General features: G+C 43.4%; 2 protein-coding genes across 2 annotated transcripts in view; one reads left to right on the top strand and one right to left on the bottom strand.

Moving 5' to 3' along the window:
• Positions 1–1431: 1431 nt before the first annotated feature.
• Positions 1432–9807, bottom strand: LOC308127612 (secretin receptor-like; the record flags this gene model as incomplete). The annotated part of the gene is made up of 12 exons (XM_080492747.1): positions 1432–1620; positions 1691–1732; positions 2719–2857; positions 3021–3112; positions 3709–3778; positions 3866–3926; positions 4000–4153; positions 4981–5113; positions 5186–5295; positions 7594–7700; positions 7828–7941; positions 9777–9807. 12 exons carry the CDS (start codon positions 9805–9807, stop codon positions 1432–1434), a joined length of 1242 nt encoding a protein of 413 aa, XP_080348873.1.
• Positions 9808–9880: 73 nt separating this feature from the next.
• The window catches only part of cfap221 (cilia and flagella associated protein 221), a gene marked incomplete at both ends in the record, with an annotated part of 15013 nt that continues 7568 nt past the window's right edge, over positions 9881–17325 (top strand). Inside the window, 9 exon segments of the mRNA XM_080492743.1 lie at positions 9881–9995; positions 10674–10774; positions 11946–12032; positions 12201–12296; positions 13467–13567; positions 13740–13843; positions 14598–14757; positions 17057–17159; positions 17290–17325. The exon segment at positions 17290–17325 is cut by the window's right edge and continues 200 nt beyond it. Of these exon segments, the coding sequence (XP_080348869.1) occupies positions 9881–9995; positions 10674–10774; positions 11946–12032; positions 12201–12296; positions 13467–13567; positions 13740–13843; positions 14598–14757; positions 17057–17159; positions 17290–17325 (903 nt within the window).

Below are 17325 nucleotides of genomic sequence, written 5' to 3'. Positions count from 1 at the left end.
AGCATTATGGTTGTTTTTACACCCCGATTGTGGCCCATGGGCCTTATGTTCGACACCCCTGTCGCATTTTCTGCCGATTCTACAAATTAAGGCCAATTCATACTCCATGGGAACAAGAAGGCAGTTCGGCACTCGAGGGTCTTGCCGAAGAAAATGACGACATTGTCTTTGGCAAGCTCCTGCGTCGGCTGTGCCAACCATCTGGGCCCCAGTATCTCCTCGAAGTTCTGCACTGTGATCCGCGAACTCTTGTGTGATTGGTCAGTTTGTCTTGTTTACGTCCGCATTGTTGTTTACTTCTGCAAGCTCATTAGCATGGAGCTTCGCTACTGTCTGATCCCCGATGCTCTTAGCATGTAGCATGTAGCCTCGCTACTGGGTGAGCCCCAAAGTTTGTTAGCATGTAGCCTCACTACTCTGTGAGCCCCGAAGCTCTTAGCATGTAGCATGTAGCCTTGCTACTGTGTGACCCTCAAAGCTCATTAGCATGGAGCCTCGCTCCTCTGTGAGCCCCGAAGCTCTTAGCATGTAGCCTTGCTACTGTGCGAACCCCGAAGCTAGTTAGCATGTAGCCTCTCTACGGTGTGGGCCCTGAAACTTGTTAGCATGTTGCCTCGCTACTGTGTGAGCCCAGGAGCTCCTCAGCATGTAGCATGTAGCCTTGCAACTGTGTGAGCCCCCGAGCTCGTTAGCATGTAACATGTAGGACGGAGAGGAGTTTTCCTGATGCACCTGAACGCATCACTCTGGGCTTTTCAGCTCCCGCGGTTCAAACCGTCAAAACCGGACCAACATGGCAGCTCGGAGACAAAACGTTCTTTTTTTTTTTTTATTACTGGAACAGTTCAGCGAAATGTATTTCTGAAAACATTTGAAGCGAGAAATAAGCCGTGCAGTTGAAAAGTTAAAACGCCGCTTCACAGAAGTGTGCCTGTTGTAAGGGGGCGTGGCCTGCTGTGGAGGGGCGTGGCCTGCAAGTTTACCTTTCTCGGAGCATTGAATATCCTGACCAAGATTTGTTTTCGGCAGCTGGCTGATGACGTCAGCAACCGAAGTTTCTTCTCGTTCTTACAGTATATTTCATTCTTACAGTATATCTTGTTTTTACAGTATATCTCGTTCTTACAGTAGATCTCGTTCTTACAGTATATCTTGTTGTTACAGTATATTTCGTTCTTACAGTAGATCTCGTTCTTACAGTATATCTTGTTGTTACAGTATATTTCGTTCTTACAGTATATCTCGTTCTTACAGTAGATCTCGTTTTTACAGTAGATCTCGTTCTTACAGTATATCTCGTTCTTACAGTAGATCTCGTTTTTACAGTAGATCTCGTTCTTACAGTATATCATGGGTCCCTTTACAGTATCTCACTGAAACGTAGCGGCTGAACTACAAAGACAAATACGCTGACTAATCCCACCGCTTGATTCACGTCTCCGCCGTGTCCGCGGGCGCCCCGCCCGCCGCCGGGCTGCAGGGCAGCAGGGACACCTGCGTGTGCGGCGACCCGCTGTGGCTGATGGAGCCATGCTGCTGTCGCCGCCGCCGCTGGCGCCGGCTGGGCAGGGGCCGACTCAGCCTCCACCTCCTCCACCTCCTCTCAAACTCGTGCTGCACCTAAAAGAGAGACGGGACACTTCAGGTGGTGGACGATTTCCAAACTTCCGTCCAGCCGAGCTCCTCTCACCTCTCCGTTCATGAAGCAGTAGAGCACGGCGACCACGAAGCCCTGCGAGGACACACAGCTGTGATGAGTCATGTCGTTTCTCAATACGCGTACTTTGTCCGTACTTCTGCATTCTTGCGTACTTGTGAAACAACTGATCCAATTCAAAGTACGCATAAAATACCCGGTTGTGTTCTTGCTCCGCCCACTTTATGAAGGATCCATCGAGGCCAGACTTGTGTGGACTTGGGAAGCCAAATTACCCATAATGCATTACGAGAAATTCCGCAGGAAATTCCAAAATGCTAGAAATTCAGAAAGTCCGCACTCCCAAGAATGTACTTGCCAGTGCGGCCTCGACTTGGAAATGCGAAATGAAATACTCGTGTGCTTGGTGAGTACGTACTTGCACGTATAAAACTACATACTCGCCATGTTTGTACTCATGTACTTGGCAAGTACGTACTTGTAAGTATGCAAGTATGCATTTGCCAAGTATGTACTCAGGTACTTGGCAAGTACGTACTTGTAAGTATGCATTTGCCAAGTATGTACTCAGGTACTTGGCAAGTACGTACTTGTAAGTATGCATTTGCCAAATATGTACTCAGGTACTTGGTACTTGGAGTTGAGAAACGGCCTGAGAAGAAGAATCCGTGCATTCACATACGTGAATGCTGCATTACCGCCATCTGCTGGTTCTATCGCTCTGTTAGTTCCCACCACTCTGAGAGAGAGAGAGAGCGAGCTTGACAAGTACACACTTGGAAAGTACATGCTTGCATACTTGGAGAGTACACAAGTACGTTATCGCAAAGCACGGACTTCCGGAATTTTCAAATGCATTATGGGTCATTTGGCTTCCCGAGTCATCACGAGTCCGGTCTCGATGCGTCCTCCATAAAGTGGGCGGAGCGAGTACACATCCAGGCATTTCACGCACACTCGGCGAGATGCGTACTTTGATATGGAATCAGTACTGACGACGTTTCACAAGTACGCCCGAACGCCGAGCGCGCGCGTCGAGAAACGGCCCTGTGTGTCCGTACCTGCGTGGACGACAGCGCCAGCTCGGCGATGGTCCAGACCCTGAAGACGGCGCTGCTGACCTCCACGGGTAAGAAGACAAACAGGATGTAGTGCAGGCCGAACAGAGCCACCAGGAACAAGGTGGATTTGATCAGCCGCCTGGTGCGAGGAAGAGGAAATCGTACAGAGTACTTCTCAGGATAATATCTCTCCGTTGTCGTTTTTCCAGCGCGTGGACGATCGGTCCGAAACGACGCTCACGCGAAAACGCCGCTGTCGCGTGGACGGGCCCTGAACCAGAAGCTCGACGTGTCGGACTCACTTGTACTGGCTGAATTCATTCCTCTGTGCGTCGGGCAGTCGGAGTTTGCTCACCAGGATCCTCAGAACGGCCAAGAAAAACACCAGATTCATCTGAAACGGGGGAAAATTCACATTTTTTGGGGGGGGGGTTGGATTCTCGATTTAACAAGGTCAGGTTCTTCCCGGTTTACATTCAATACGACTCCTGCTTGGGGCGTAAAATGTAAATTGTATGCGTGAAACTTTGTGAATGTCAACCTCAGTATTTCTATGTATTTATTTGCTTTGTGGCTCCGGATTAATTTAATTTAGTTTTGTTTCCATACGTGGGCTAAACACAGTTGTATGAAAAAAGAAAAAAATGAAAATAATAAGGAAAAAGGTAGGAATATATCGGAAAACGGGGGGAAAAAACAAGGATGAAAATTTTAAAGGATAAAAAGGAAAAATTAAGAAATGAAAGGAAACATTGAGGAAAAATAAAGAAAAAAAAGGATTTAAAAAGTTAAAAGGAAAAAAAGAGCAAAAAAAGGAAGGAATAGGAAAAGAATTGAAAGAAAACAGGGAGAAAATTAAAGAAAAAAAAAAAAGGGGGAAACAAAAAATACCACGGACTAATTATATTTCGTTTAAAAAATAATAAAAAATAGAAAATTCTGTGTTGTTTCCATCCGCATGCTGAAGCCGGTGTTTGAGTGGCGCTTTACGGAGATGGCGATCAGGACGGGCACTCGGAGGATCCACCAGATCCACTCGTGGCGCCGGGTTTCCCAGCAGCTTGAGAGCAAAGAGGCGACACGTCAAAAACCCACTGAGACTCGGCGTGGACGGGGGCCAAAGCCTTCAACCCCCCCCCTCTCTCACCCTTCGTCCTCGTAGAAGAACTTGGCGCATCCCCAGGAGGCGATGACGACCAGCGGCAGACCTGCGTGAGGAGGCGGAGTTAAAACCCCTCGAAGGTGGGGGGCGGCGTGTGGGGCGTCGGGGAGTGGGCCTACCCCAGCTCAGGACCACGTAGCAGGCCAGGTGCTTCCGCAGCGAGAAGAAGGAGCGGCACACCAGCGTGAACAGGAAGTGGCCCTCCACCAGCAGCCAGCTGTAGTTGGCCAGGATGGAGTAGTTGGACAACATCAGCACCACCTTACACGCCACCTGGTGGAGAGATTGGCCGCCGCGCCCAGGTTCACTCATCAAAACGTAAATAGACACTTTTGTTTCATCTGCATTCTAGACAACAAATTAAAAAAAAAAAGGTTAATATAGATCATTATGACTCAAAGATTTAAACGAAAATGGTCGAACTAAATTGATTCAACTTGTCAGAACACGTTTTTTGAAAGTTTTTGAAAAGGCAGAAAAAGAAAAAATATACAGGAAAACAAAGGACGAAAAACAGGGAAACGGAAAAATTGACCAAATACAAAAGGAAAAGAAATGAAAGGGGGGAAAAAAAGGCAATTTAAAAAAGGAAAAAATTTAAGAAAAAAAGAAGAAAGCTTTAGTAAGAAAGGAAAAATAAAGAAGAAAAATGGAAAATTAAAAAGGAAAAAAAAAGGGAAAAAGCAAAATTAAAAACGGAACAAAAAAGAAAGCAACATTTCAAAGAAGTTAAAAATTAGGAAATAACATGGGAAAATAGGAATAGAAATAAAGAAAATGGGAAGAAAAAGCAAAATAATTTAAAAATGACAAAAGGGGGGGAATAAAAGGACAATAAATGAAAGAAAAAAGGGAGAACATAAAGAAAATGGAAAATAAAAATTTTAAAAAGCAAACAAACAATAAAAGTCTGGTATATCTAGAACTGCTCTAACATATAACAAATAACTAACATACTAACTGTACAAATTTGTGAAACGGTGAAAACGTCTTTGCAGAAACCTGCTCTAGTACTGTTCACTTCCTCTTGTCGACCGAGAAAACAAGACGAACCATCGCGCGAACTCGTGATTTCACATCCCGAATCCCCCGAGACTGACCGGGTAGTAATCGCAGTGGTACAGGTCTTCGTCGGCGAACAGCAGGGCGTCCCTGACGAAGATGAAGACGGCTCTCGCCATGAAGGAGACGAAGAGCTGGATGTGGATGTAGTTCCTCGTGCAGTGCAGCTTCCTGCACACAAGCGCTTTAGCCCGGGAGGTGGAAACGTCCCGCGGGTCGGAGAGGGGTCGGGATCGTTCTCACCTGAAGACGGCGAATATGGCGACGGCGACGACGAGAGAGACGAGGGAGAGCGTGTAGCCGGCCGTGTACATCGTCTTCACGTAGGAGAAATACATGTGGGAGCCTGGGGACTGTAGAGGACGTAGTTATAAACAGAAATCGTCCCACAAACAGCCACGTGTCATCTGCATATTATGGCGCCGTTTGTACGACAGCGTTTCGTGCAACAACACCGAAAAGTCTCCGCGGCGGCAGATACATCCTGACAACAATGCAGTACGTATTCTGGGCCACGGGGGGGGGGGCACTGTTGCTTGTTTTTGTAAGGAAAGCACACAGACGTGTGTGGAGAGTACTACGCTATGAACGTAAACAAAATCTAGAGAACCTGGCATTTGTATGTACTGGTGACAACTTGGATGCTGTCAGGGTTGAATCTATAAAACCACCAATATGGTTGATAAAACTACCAATATGAACTTTAAAATGCCCAATACAGACTAAAAAACTACCTATATGGACGATTAAGCCGTCAATATGAACTTTAAAACTCCCAATACAGACTTCACAAACTACCAGTATGGATGATAAAACCACCAATATGCACGATTAAACCATCAAAATGAATGGTAAAACTACCAATACAGATTTAAAAAATACCATTATGGACTATAAAACCATCAATATGCACTATAAAACTACCAATGCAGACTAAAAAAATACCATTATGGACAATAAAACTACTAATATGAATGATAAAATTACCACTACGGACTTTAAAACTACTAATATGGACTATAAAACGACCAATACAGACTACAAAAGTTCCGCTAAGGACTTTAAAACTACCAATATGGGTTATAAAAGTTCCACTAAGGACTATAAAACTACCAATATGAACTATAAATGTTCCACTAAGGACTTTAAAACTACCAATACGAACTATAAAAGTTCCACTAAGGACTATAAAACTACCAATATGGATTATAAAAGTTCCACTAAGGACTATAAAACTACCAATACGAACTATGAAAGTTCCACTAAGGAGTATAAAACTACCAATACGAACTATAAAAGTTCCACTGAGGACTATAAAACTACCACTGAGGACTATAAAACTACCAATACGGACTATAAAAGTTCCACTAAGGACTATAACACTACCAATACGAACTATAAAAGTTCCACTAAGGACTATAAAACTGCCAATATGAACTATAAATGTTCCACTAAGGACTTTAAAACTACCAATACGAACTATAAAAGTTCCACTAAGGACTATAAAACTACCAATATGAACTATAAAAGTTCCGCTAAGGAGTATAAAACTACCAATACGAACTATAAAAGTTCCACTGCGGACTATAAAACTACCACTAAGGACTATAAAACGACCAATACAGACTACAAAAGTTCCACTAAGGACTTTAAAACTACCAATATGGATTATAAAAGTTCCACTAAGGACTATAAAACTACCAATACGGACTATAAAAGTTCCACTAAGGACTATAAAACTGCCAATATGAACTATAAATGTTCCACTAAGGACTTTAAAACTACCAATACGAACTATAAAAGTTCCACTAAGGACTATAAAACTACCAATATGAACTATAAAAGTTCCGCTAAGGAGTATAAAACTACCAATACGAACTATAAAAGTTCCACTGCGGACTATAAAACTACCACTAAGGACTATAAAACGACCAATACAGACTACAAAAGTTCCACTAAGGACTTTAAAACTACCAATATGGGTTATAAAAGTTCCACTAAGGACTATAAAACTACCAATATGAACTATAAATGTTCCACTAAGGACTTTAAAACTACCAATACGAACTATAAAAGTTCCACTAAGGACTATAAAACTACCAATATGGATTATAAAAGTTCCACTAAGGACTATAAAACTACCAATACGGACTATAAAAGTTCCACTAAGGACTATAAAACTACCAATACGGACTATAAAAGTTCCACTAAGGACTATAACACTACCAACACGAACTATAAAAGTTCCACTAAGGACTATAACACTACCAACACGAACTATAAAAGTTCCACTAAGGACTATAAAACTACCAACACGAACTATAAAAGTTCCACTAAGGACTATAAAACTACCAATACGAACTATAAAAGTTCCACTAAGGACTATAACACTACCAATACGAACTATAAAAGTTCCACTAAGGACTATAACACTACCAATACGAACTATAAAAGTTCCACTAAGGACTATAACACTACCCCTGAGGACTATAAAACTACAGTGAAAGCGTAGAAAAGAAAAGTTCCGACATGTCAGCTGGTATAACAAAGTCACGGTTGCAGTGGATCCGAGCACCGCTATCACGTAAACGGATCCCCCCCCCAAAAGCGGTGACTCTGGTTGCCGTGGAAACGGGGCCCGAATCCCAAACCTCTGCGAGGAAGTGCAGCGTTTCGTTGAAGGCGTAGCCGCAGGCGTCCTCATGTGGTACCAGCAGGTCGGTCCAGCCGTCGCCGGAACAGTTCCGGCGCACCTCTCCTGCAATTTGATTTGATCCGAGAACAAAATAAAAGCATCTTAAAAGGTCAACCTGATGCTCCTAACGCGTCGCCGCGTCTCTAGTTCGCCCTCTGGCGAGTATCAAACCCGAGTGTGTCTTTCTCACCGTCCGAGCCGAAGAAGTCGGGACACGGCTGAGAGACGGTTTGTCCCAGAGCGGCTGGAGGCCAGCAGTTCAACTCGTCCCACATTCCCACGCAGTGAACGCCGGAGCTGTTCCCTGAGGACGGACAAGAGCAAACGTCACAGGTTTTATTCTCTTAGTGCATTCGCAGGAAGTACAGACTATGCATTAAAAGTATTAAAATTGCTCATCTGGGAAAAGGGGGTGGAAAAAATGCAAAAGAGGGAGAAAAGGAAAAGAAGGTTAAAAAGACTAAAAAAGAAAGAGCTGAAAAAATGGGGGAAAGAATAAGGAATATAGATGAAAAAGGGGCAAGAGGGAAAGAAAGAGGGAAAAAAGAGAAAAATGAATAAAAGAACAAAAATATAGAAAATGCAAAACCAAGAGAAAATAGGAAACAGAAAGGGTTGAAGGAAAGAAGAAAAAAGGAATTAGAGCGAAAAAGGGAAAAGAAAGTAAAGACCAAGGCGAACGTCAAGAAAAAAAGAAAGGGTGACAGCAAAGTAGAAAAGGGGAAAAATGAACAAGGGATAAAAAAAACTAAGAGAAAACAGAAAAAATGAGGAAAAAGAAGACAAACATAAATGGAGAGATGAAAAGAAAAAAAGGAAGAAAAAGTTGTAAGAATTAAAAAATGAAAAGAAAGCGGGAAAATAGGAGAGAAAAAAAGAACAAAAGAAGGAAAATGGGGAAAATATAACAATGGGAGAAAAAATGTAAATAAAAATAATAAAACAAATAGAAAGAAAACGTCGCCTTGCAGTTCACACTGATTGTTTTATGAGCAAAAACACGAGAAATAAAGTGTTTCCTGGTTTTAATACAGCCACAGGAATTAAAGACTCGATATTTCTTAAAAGTCTGTGAAAAAACACCTTTTTTCAAAAATGTTACGTTATATTTAAACGGGCAAAATCAGACACACTGCAGTACTCACTTCAACCACTAGATGTCAGTAAAAGATTGCATACCATTTCTATGTGGTCGAAAGCCTTGCTCCAAAGCTTTGGTTTGCTGTTTTTCCTCAATGAAACTCAAACCCTTTGATATATTTCAATACATATAACAGGAAGACATGCGTGCATGATTTTAGACCAGAAATCCCAGACTTACCAGTGGCTTTGTGTGACTTTAAAAGCTCTTTCATGCACTTTTCTTCCTCTTTTATAAGGTGAAGTTGAGGATAACAACCAGGAGATGACTTTCCCTGCAAACAAAACAAATCAATCAAGCATTTCAACACATATATATATATTAAATTGATTTAAGCAGTTGTTTTCATACCTGGGTTAAAAGTAACACCCAAATGAGTGCAAGTTTTTGCAGCATGTCAGTCGGGATCCTTCTTTTCCTCATCGAGATGTCCGCATGTCTTTATTTCATGGATTTTTTTTCCTTATTGGACATTTTAGAACCCGAGAAAAACGGAGGACCTTGTGTTCGGGTTATGTTTTCAACAATGAAAAGTCTCGCTCTCGTTAGCACTCCGGATGATTGACAGGATTGAAAGGAACACGCGCTCAGCCAATCGCTGCGGCTCAGAGCGCACAAGTCCCGCCTTCTCCCCCCCCCCCGCCCCTACGCGTCGCCATGACAACGCAAGTGTTTGATGGCGGCGATGTTCTTCCTGCTCCGAAAACACTGAAAACATGAGGATAGTACTGAAAAAAACCGACGATTTGCTCAAACACACGTAAGTAGTCACGTGTAATATGATTAATTCTGTCAGTATAATGATAAAACACTTCCTGTTTCGCGTGTATTTGAGTTAGTTGACGAGATGCGCTACAATTAGCTTCCACGTGTTGTTGTTTTTCCATTTATAAAGTATTAAAGTATTTTTTATTTTTATTTTTTACAAGCTGTGACTTTGTGGAGCGATCAGATGCACTAAAAATGACTTTGTCTGTGTCCACCGGCTGTAGGTTTACCTGCTTTCACTGTCCTCCAGCCTTCTGTCATCCTCCCCTGAGAAGCCCCTTGTGAACCTCCCTCTTGCCCCCCCATACCCCCCCCCCCCCCCCCCCCCCCCCAGATGGAGGTGGCCCTGCCCGGCCCCCCTCCGAGGAGAGGGACCCCTTTGCCCCTGAACCAGCTGGTGGAGGACACCCGGAGCCGAGGCAGCGTTCCCCATCACCTGCTGGAGTCAAGTACATATTAGCCATCATGAAGTCCCTGACAGGAGGCGGCGGTCCTGCTTGATGAATGTGGAGGGCGCAGCTGTTGTTTCGTGTCTACGTGGTGTATTTCTGTCTTCTCACGGTCATTTTGCAAATTTGAAGACATCTGGCGCCTCTTCAAAAGGGTCATAACATCATGGGTCTCGTTCCAAAAACGTTGTGTTCAATGTTCATGACCACAAGTCCAACTTCTCTTTGATTTTCAAGCATTAGATTGCTGGCTCATAGGAGCGACATTCAGAATCTGCTGTGTCTTGTTGTGAGCTGGACTGGCTCCGCCCACACGTGCCCTTCTATGGGAAGAGGAGGAAGTACTTCCTCTCGTGGTGCCATGTGCCAGAGCAGAGATGCCTAATTGTGGGAGGAGTCAAGCCTACCCTGATTGGGATTGGCTAAACCCCCCCGATGACACTATATAGGGTTTGATTTCTGATTGGCTGGTTGGAGCAACACACTTTTTAAAAAACTGAAACTTCTTCACTTCCACGGTGTTATTCCAGGTATCGGGACGATTATTATTGTTGGAAAAACCATTAGAAAGGGAATTTTACATAATATAACCCCTTAAATCCTTGGTTTTTTTTTGGAGTCCTGTAGACGTACTGTGTTTTCAATTAGTAAAATGTGTTGTTTTTTTTCTCTCAATAGAAATCTATGCCAAACTGAAAAGCAACAGTCTGATCGAGGCGGAGCCCACGGAGGTTCACTTCAGCGGGTTCGAGCTCGGGAGGGACTACGTGAAGACGCTGGTGAGAAAAGAAAAGTGTTTTCTCCAACAGGGCAGTCAGACATAGAAGCCGGTGGGGCCAGAAATCAGCCAGCACTTGTATGTTGGATAAACACATAGTTTTTATTTCGTCTGCACACGACACCATAATAAGCCTGGATTGGTGGAATTGTTAAAAACAGATGAAATAGGTAACATTTCTCAAAAGATTAAGAGATAATACAAAAAAAAACCAATCAAACTAAGATGGTTAAACTTGCCCGTACAAGTTTTTTTAGGAAAGAGAAAATAAAAAGAGAAATTAAGGAAAATAGAGAAAAAAAAGACAAATACATTTAAAAAGGAAAAGAAATGAAAGGATCAAAGCAAAATGAAAAGAGAGTAAAGACACAAATAAATGGAAGGGAAGAGGAAAAGAATAAAGGGAATAAAAGAAGCAAAAAAGAAAATTAAGAAAGCGCAAACAAACAGAAAGAAGGAAAAAGAATAAATGAAGTAAAAGAAAAATTAAGAAAAAGGGGAGAAAACAAATAAAAGAGGGAAGAAGAAGAAGAAACAGGAGATCAAAGGAAAAGAAAAGGGGGGGAAAAAATTGAGAAAAACTCACTGCTGCTATAAAATATGCTAAAATAACAAAGATGAATAAAATGTCCAGAGCAGTAATATCCATGAAAAAATAAAACTTTCCAACTCATCTTTAAACCTTTATTCTGGTGAGCAAAACGTTGATTCTTCTCGCTCGTGAGCCAAAATCACAGTTTCGTCATTTCTCTCCACTTCGGAAAGTCACCTCTCGTGACGGTATTTATCTTAAAGCTGGAATTAAATGACGCGTGTGGAAGTTCGCCGGTCTCCCAGGAGACGATCTGCTTGACGCATACACACCGTGTGACATCCCATTGAAGCACGTGAATGGAGGCGAGGCCGATGGCGCGGGTCAAGATCAGTCCTGACATCGTGTACGTCGGTTTGAATGTGTTTTGGACAGACGTGGGTTAAGTTGGACTTTCTAGACACAACCCAGACGGCATGCAGATTGAATCTTTTGCCATTGAAACCCCATTTTTGGCTGATTTCCCAGCCTGAGCATGTCAGCATCAGTAATATGTTGTTTTTTTTTCTTCTCAAGTGTACATGATTGGATGGAAATGAAGGTTTTTTTTTTTTTTTTTTTTTTTTTCTTTCTCCACCAGAAACTAATCAACATCTCCTCTGAAGTCATGAATATTCACATCATTCCCACCCAAACCAGGCACTTCAACACAACTTATACCAAAAAGGTGATTTTATCTTTTAATCTATTTTTTTTTATTTATTTTTTTTACATATCGCTGACCTGAATATGAGCTCCACTCGTCCGCGAGTGCAATCAGAGCTGTTTCCTGATGATTCAGCCGCGTGTTGCTGTTTTTTTTTTTTTTTTTTTCCTTCCCCCGTTTCCCCTCCAGTGTCGACTCATCCCGGGCCTCGCCTACACGCTGAAGGTCGCGTTCTGTCCCGACGAGTGGCGCTACTTCTACGACTGCGTTCGGGTTCACTGCCAGGTTAGGTCCTCACAGCGTTCACGCACTCTTGAGTCGTTACGTTCACTCCAGAGGTTCCTGAGGGAAGCAACGGTAACCCCCCTCCCCACACACACGCACACACACACACACACACACACACACACACACACACACACACACACACACACACACACACACACACACACACACACACACACACACACACACACACACACACACACACACACAGATTATCAGATTAATCACAGGCTTGCTGTGGATTATTTTCATTAAATAACATTCACTTTTAATCTAAAACCTGTTTCATTTTGCGTGAGACTCAAGGAAAAAAAAAAAAGGAACACATATGCACTTAACATGTTTATCAAATATCTTTAACATCTTGTCATTAAGAGCTGGCCACTCGGCAGAATCCCCGACTAACTATTTGGCGCCCCCCTGTGGAGGAGAATCATAGGTGCAGGAAACGTCTTTTCCTTATCCTTTCTTCTTCTTTGATTGGGTTCAACAGCAGTTTGCTTCCATGATGTTGCATTACCGCCACCTGCTGGTTAAATCTATCTACATGGTTTCCCACCGCTCTCGTCGTCCCTGATGACGGTTTCCCACTGTCTATCTCTTATCAGCAGCTCTTTTGTCCCTGATGACGGTTTCCCTTCTTCTTCTTCACTTGGGTTTCGAAGTGGCACTACCACCATCTGCTGGTTCCAGCTAGTCCATACTATTCCCGCTGCTCAAAATAAAGAAATAAATAAATAAAAGAAAGACAGAGTGCTGATGCAACGTGCGCCAAACGTCATGTCTCTGGCCCTTTCTGAATTCCCAGCACGCAAGTACGTACTTGGCGAGGACATACTCGGAAGTACGGGACTTTTGGGAAATTCTTGCCAAATGCACAATGGCTAATTTGGCTTCCCAAGTTCACACCAATCCGGTCTTGATGCGTCCTCGATAAAGTGGGCGGAGCGAGGAACACAGCCGGGGGGATGGGTGGGGGGGGTACTCTGCCAGACGCGTCCTTTTGAATCGGATCGGTACTTTGGCCTCCGACTGGTGACGTTTCACAAGTACGCCAGAACGCACAGTACGGAGATGTTTTTGAGAGGTTTACTCGTCTTGTCTGTGTGTATTCGTCTTCATCTTCATCTTCTTCTTCTTCTTCCTCTCGATTCCGACACCGTCTGGAAGAGCGAGGAGAACCTGTTAATTCCAGTTCACGCTTACCCTGTCATCGACGACCTGCACATCCCTCCTCGCATCGACCTCCCAGCCGTACCACTTGGGCAAAGGTGTGTGTGTGTGTGTGTGTGTGTGTGTGTGTGTGTGTGTGTGTGTGTGTGTGTGTGTGTGTGTGTTGACCTCCTATCTGCCTCAGGTCTTGCTTGTCTCTTCGTATTTTCTCAACCAGCAAACACTATAATCTACCCCCCCCCCCCCCCCCCCCCCTCCTCTCCTCTCTAGCGTTCAACATGTAATCCCTCTGCGCTGCAGCTGCCCCGTTGACTTCGAGTTCCAGGTGCACGTCCTCCAGCCCCACGCCGCCTTCTCCGTTCACCCTCTGACAGGTGGGGGGGGGGGGGGGGGGGGGATTCAACTTGTTTTCCGTCCCACAGAAGCTCTGGCCTCCGTCAAAAACCCTCCCGACGCGCCTGCAGATTCCACCGCGCTGACACAGCGCAGCGTTCAAATGTCTGGGAAGGATCTCGACACGCCTGTTTCCACTCCGTTGAAACCTGGAATGGCGAGAGGCGACCCAGCCAGAGTTTGTCTCCACAAACAGGGACACTTTAAGATGAAAGAATCCCTCGGAGAACTGAGTTTACACCATACTTCAGAAAGTCTTGGCGTCGTGTTGTACCCATGAAGTCAACGTAAGGTCCGCATAACAGTGAAGCACAGCGAGGGAACCGTGCAGTGACAAGTATTTCAGCAGGAGGTCTTACTTCTAAATTTCTATGCGCCGCGCCGTGTCTTCTTCTGCGTTTTTGGTGAGTCGCAGCGCCCCTAAAGGCCTGGCATGTGTACGACGTGCCCTTATAGTGACGTGTGGACAGAATTCTGTTTCTAGAACGATGGTATTGGCTCGCGTGGACGGTCCCGAAATCTTGTATATTCACACCTTGTGTGGAACCCCAACCGGATAAGCAGAACGTCCCCACATCTGATCGTGGTTCTGCCGAAAGTTCCCCCCAGATCCAGCGACCTGTCGCGAACTGCCACTCAATCGCAGGCGTCGATTAACGCCACCCCTATCCAGACCGCGACACCTCAGCCGGTCGGCCATCGCCGGCCCAGTCACTGAGACTTTCTCCCTCCCAGGTGAGATTCCTGCCGGCGGCGAGACGAGGATCGCCGTGACCTTTCGTCCCGTCCAGTACGAGACCTGCCAAGTCACCGTGCAGCTGGTCGTCTCGCAGTTCAACACCCGGCCGTACCTCTGCACCATCAGCGGGAGCTGCGCGCCTCAACTCGCCCTCAGGTAACAACTCTTAGTTTTTGTTGTTGTTTTTTTTCTGTTGCTCAAGGTAAAGGCAATTGAAATCAGATCATTTTCCAACGTGTTGCTGATCACACAGTTTCATCACGTTTGGGCCAGAAAATAGAAATGACATTGAATTGAATTTAAAAGGGTCTCTTTCAGAACAACGGAAATTATTCAAAACAACAACACCAACAACTGACAAAATAAATACATAAAGAAAAAAAGGAAGTAAATAAATAAATACTGACCCAATGTATCCGAAAAGGAGTAGGACAAAGCCTTGGCTCATTGTTTACGCACATATTTGCAAGCAAATATACTGTATATTCAAATGAACAAGAAAAATAGTCAATAAATGATATAAATAAACAAATAATCAACGTCACTCCACATACCGAACGACAAAAGGACTTCAATGTTGTGTGAAATCGCCGATGTTTTATCTCTAAATCCTCTCTCCAGCTAAAACCCCCGTCTCTTAAAAAAAACAAATTCTGAATATTTCCAAGAGATTTGTCACTTTATATATTGTTTGTACTGTTGGACCAGGTGAGTGAATTTTAGTAGTTTTGATTTTAAGAAGAGTGAATCTCTGTAACCAGTTTTATGAATTATTCTTATTGTTCTTTTATTTTTATTTTTTTGTACAATTGATAATGGCTGCGGTGGACATTTATTTATTTATTTATTTATTTATTTATTTAAATTTTATTTATTTCTTCATTTTAATTATATTATTTATTTATTTATTTATTTATTCATTTTAATTATATTTATTTATTCATTTTAATTTTATTTATTTATTAATTTACTGGGGGGGAACATATCCCTCTCCAAACAAAAAAGAAAAATGGAGCAAGCGAGAATTGTCTCGGTAAGATCTCTTGAAATAAGATGCGACATTTACAATATTGAGATCTTAAAATGATTTAGTTTAAGCAATATTTTACCAGCAGTTTCAAGCTCGGTGTCTTTAGATAAGCCACAGTTGGTCTATCTTATGCAAATAACACCTCAGCGTGAAAGAAAACCAAGTATGAAATGTAAAATAAACCTAAAGTACGACTCAAAACAAGATATTTCAGCGTTATCTTAAGACAAATCCCTCCATCTTGCTGAAATATCAGGTGGATTTTCAGTTTTTGTCTGTTACAGTCTCGCTCCAGCAAAAGTCCAAATTTATTCTGACGTCTTATTAATATTGTCTCAGCTCCTCTTATGAAAACCATGCAACCCCCCTAGTGGACAAATTAAGAATAACAGTTATGGTTTCCGCCTGATAATCTTTTTTTCTAATTTGGAAACGTCATAATACATGCCATTGCTCTCGTTCTCGTGCAACAATTCTATTCTTGGATTCCTTCGTTTGGAACAAATTACAAGCAAGTAAACAGGGAGCGCGAGGAAAAAAACCCAAAAAACGTTCAGCCGGTCAGAAAAAGCCGCGTTTGATATCTGTTCCCACGAGAAAGGAGGGTGCTATCCATCACGCCGCGGCGGCTCCGTCCACCGCCGTTATCTCCGTCAGAAGTTAATAATTCATGAAAATAGCTGGGTAGCTGCTGCGGCCATGTCAAGATGGATATATATATCCCTCCCCCCGTGGATGTTTAGCATATAAAACACTCTCCCTCTGTTTGTTCTTTACCCATAAGTAAAAGACGACACCTGTACGAGGGACAGATGACGAAGCCCCACGGCGCCCCGTGAATCTTTTTAGAACGTTCAATATAAATAAACATTTTGTTTACTCTGAGTTTTAATTTCCAGGCAAAATAGCCAGAATTGCAGCTAAAAAAAAAAAAAAAAGATAAAATATCTTAAACTAATAATAAATATTGTAATACGGGAGGATTAGTCTAATTAGAATCATTCAAATGGCAATTTCTGATTTTCTTTTCAGGAAAAAGGTAAAAAAAAATGGAGGGCAGGCGAAAGGAGAAGACGCGAGAATAAAACTAAAAGTGCTCTAACAATGGTCAGAAACAGAGCGGCCATATGCAATATGTAAATAAAATCTATGGAAAACCTCAGTTTTTATATCCATCTGTTTCTACATTTCAGACAATTAACATGTTTTGTGGCTCCGGACAAATTTTTTATTTTGGTGGCGCTGCAATACGTCCTCAATAAATGTGGGGGCGACCTGCTGAGTCAGCGAGGTGGTGTGGGACGCCATCGACGCCCGATGAAGCAGTTGAAACGTGCCATGAATAACAGGAGCCCGGATCGTTTCCGGGATTTAATTAGATGCAAAGTGGGTTTTTTTTTTCCCTTCTATCATTTCCTCTCGCAGTCAGCTGGAGTGGAAGCGGCGTCCTGCAGAATCCGGCCGACTTCCACCTCGTCCTCCAAGTAAAGTCGGACACGGGTCAACCAGAGAGGCGGACAAATCAAAGGTAACACACCGACGGTGGCGTTTGGGGAGATTCGGGCGCCTCGCCGCGCGAGAACGCCGTCATTGGCTGACGAAAATCTGGGTTTTTACATCGCTGACGTCAGATGTTGACGCCGTTGCGTTCTAATCAGGCGACGCTGAGAGACGGGGCCGCCGTGAGGCCGGGA

This window comes from Lipophrys pholis (assembly GCF_963383615.2).
Source record: "Lipophrys pholis genome assembly, chromosome: 23".
Taxonomy (NCBI): domain Eukaryota; kingdom Metazoa; phylum Chordata; class Actinopteri; order Blenniiformes; family Blenniidae; genus Lipophrys; species Lipophrys pholis.
The sequence above is the reverse complement of the archived record's forward strand: the minus strand, read 5'-3'. Positions and strand labels throughout refer to the sequence as shown.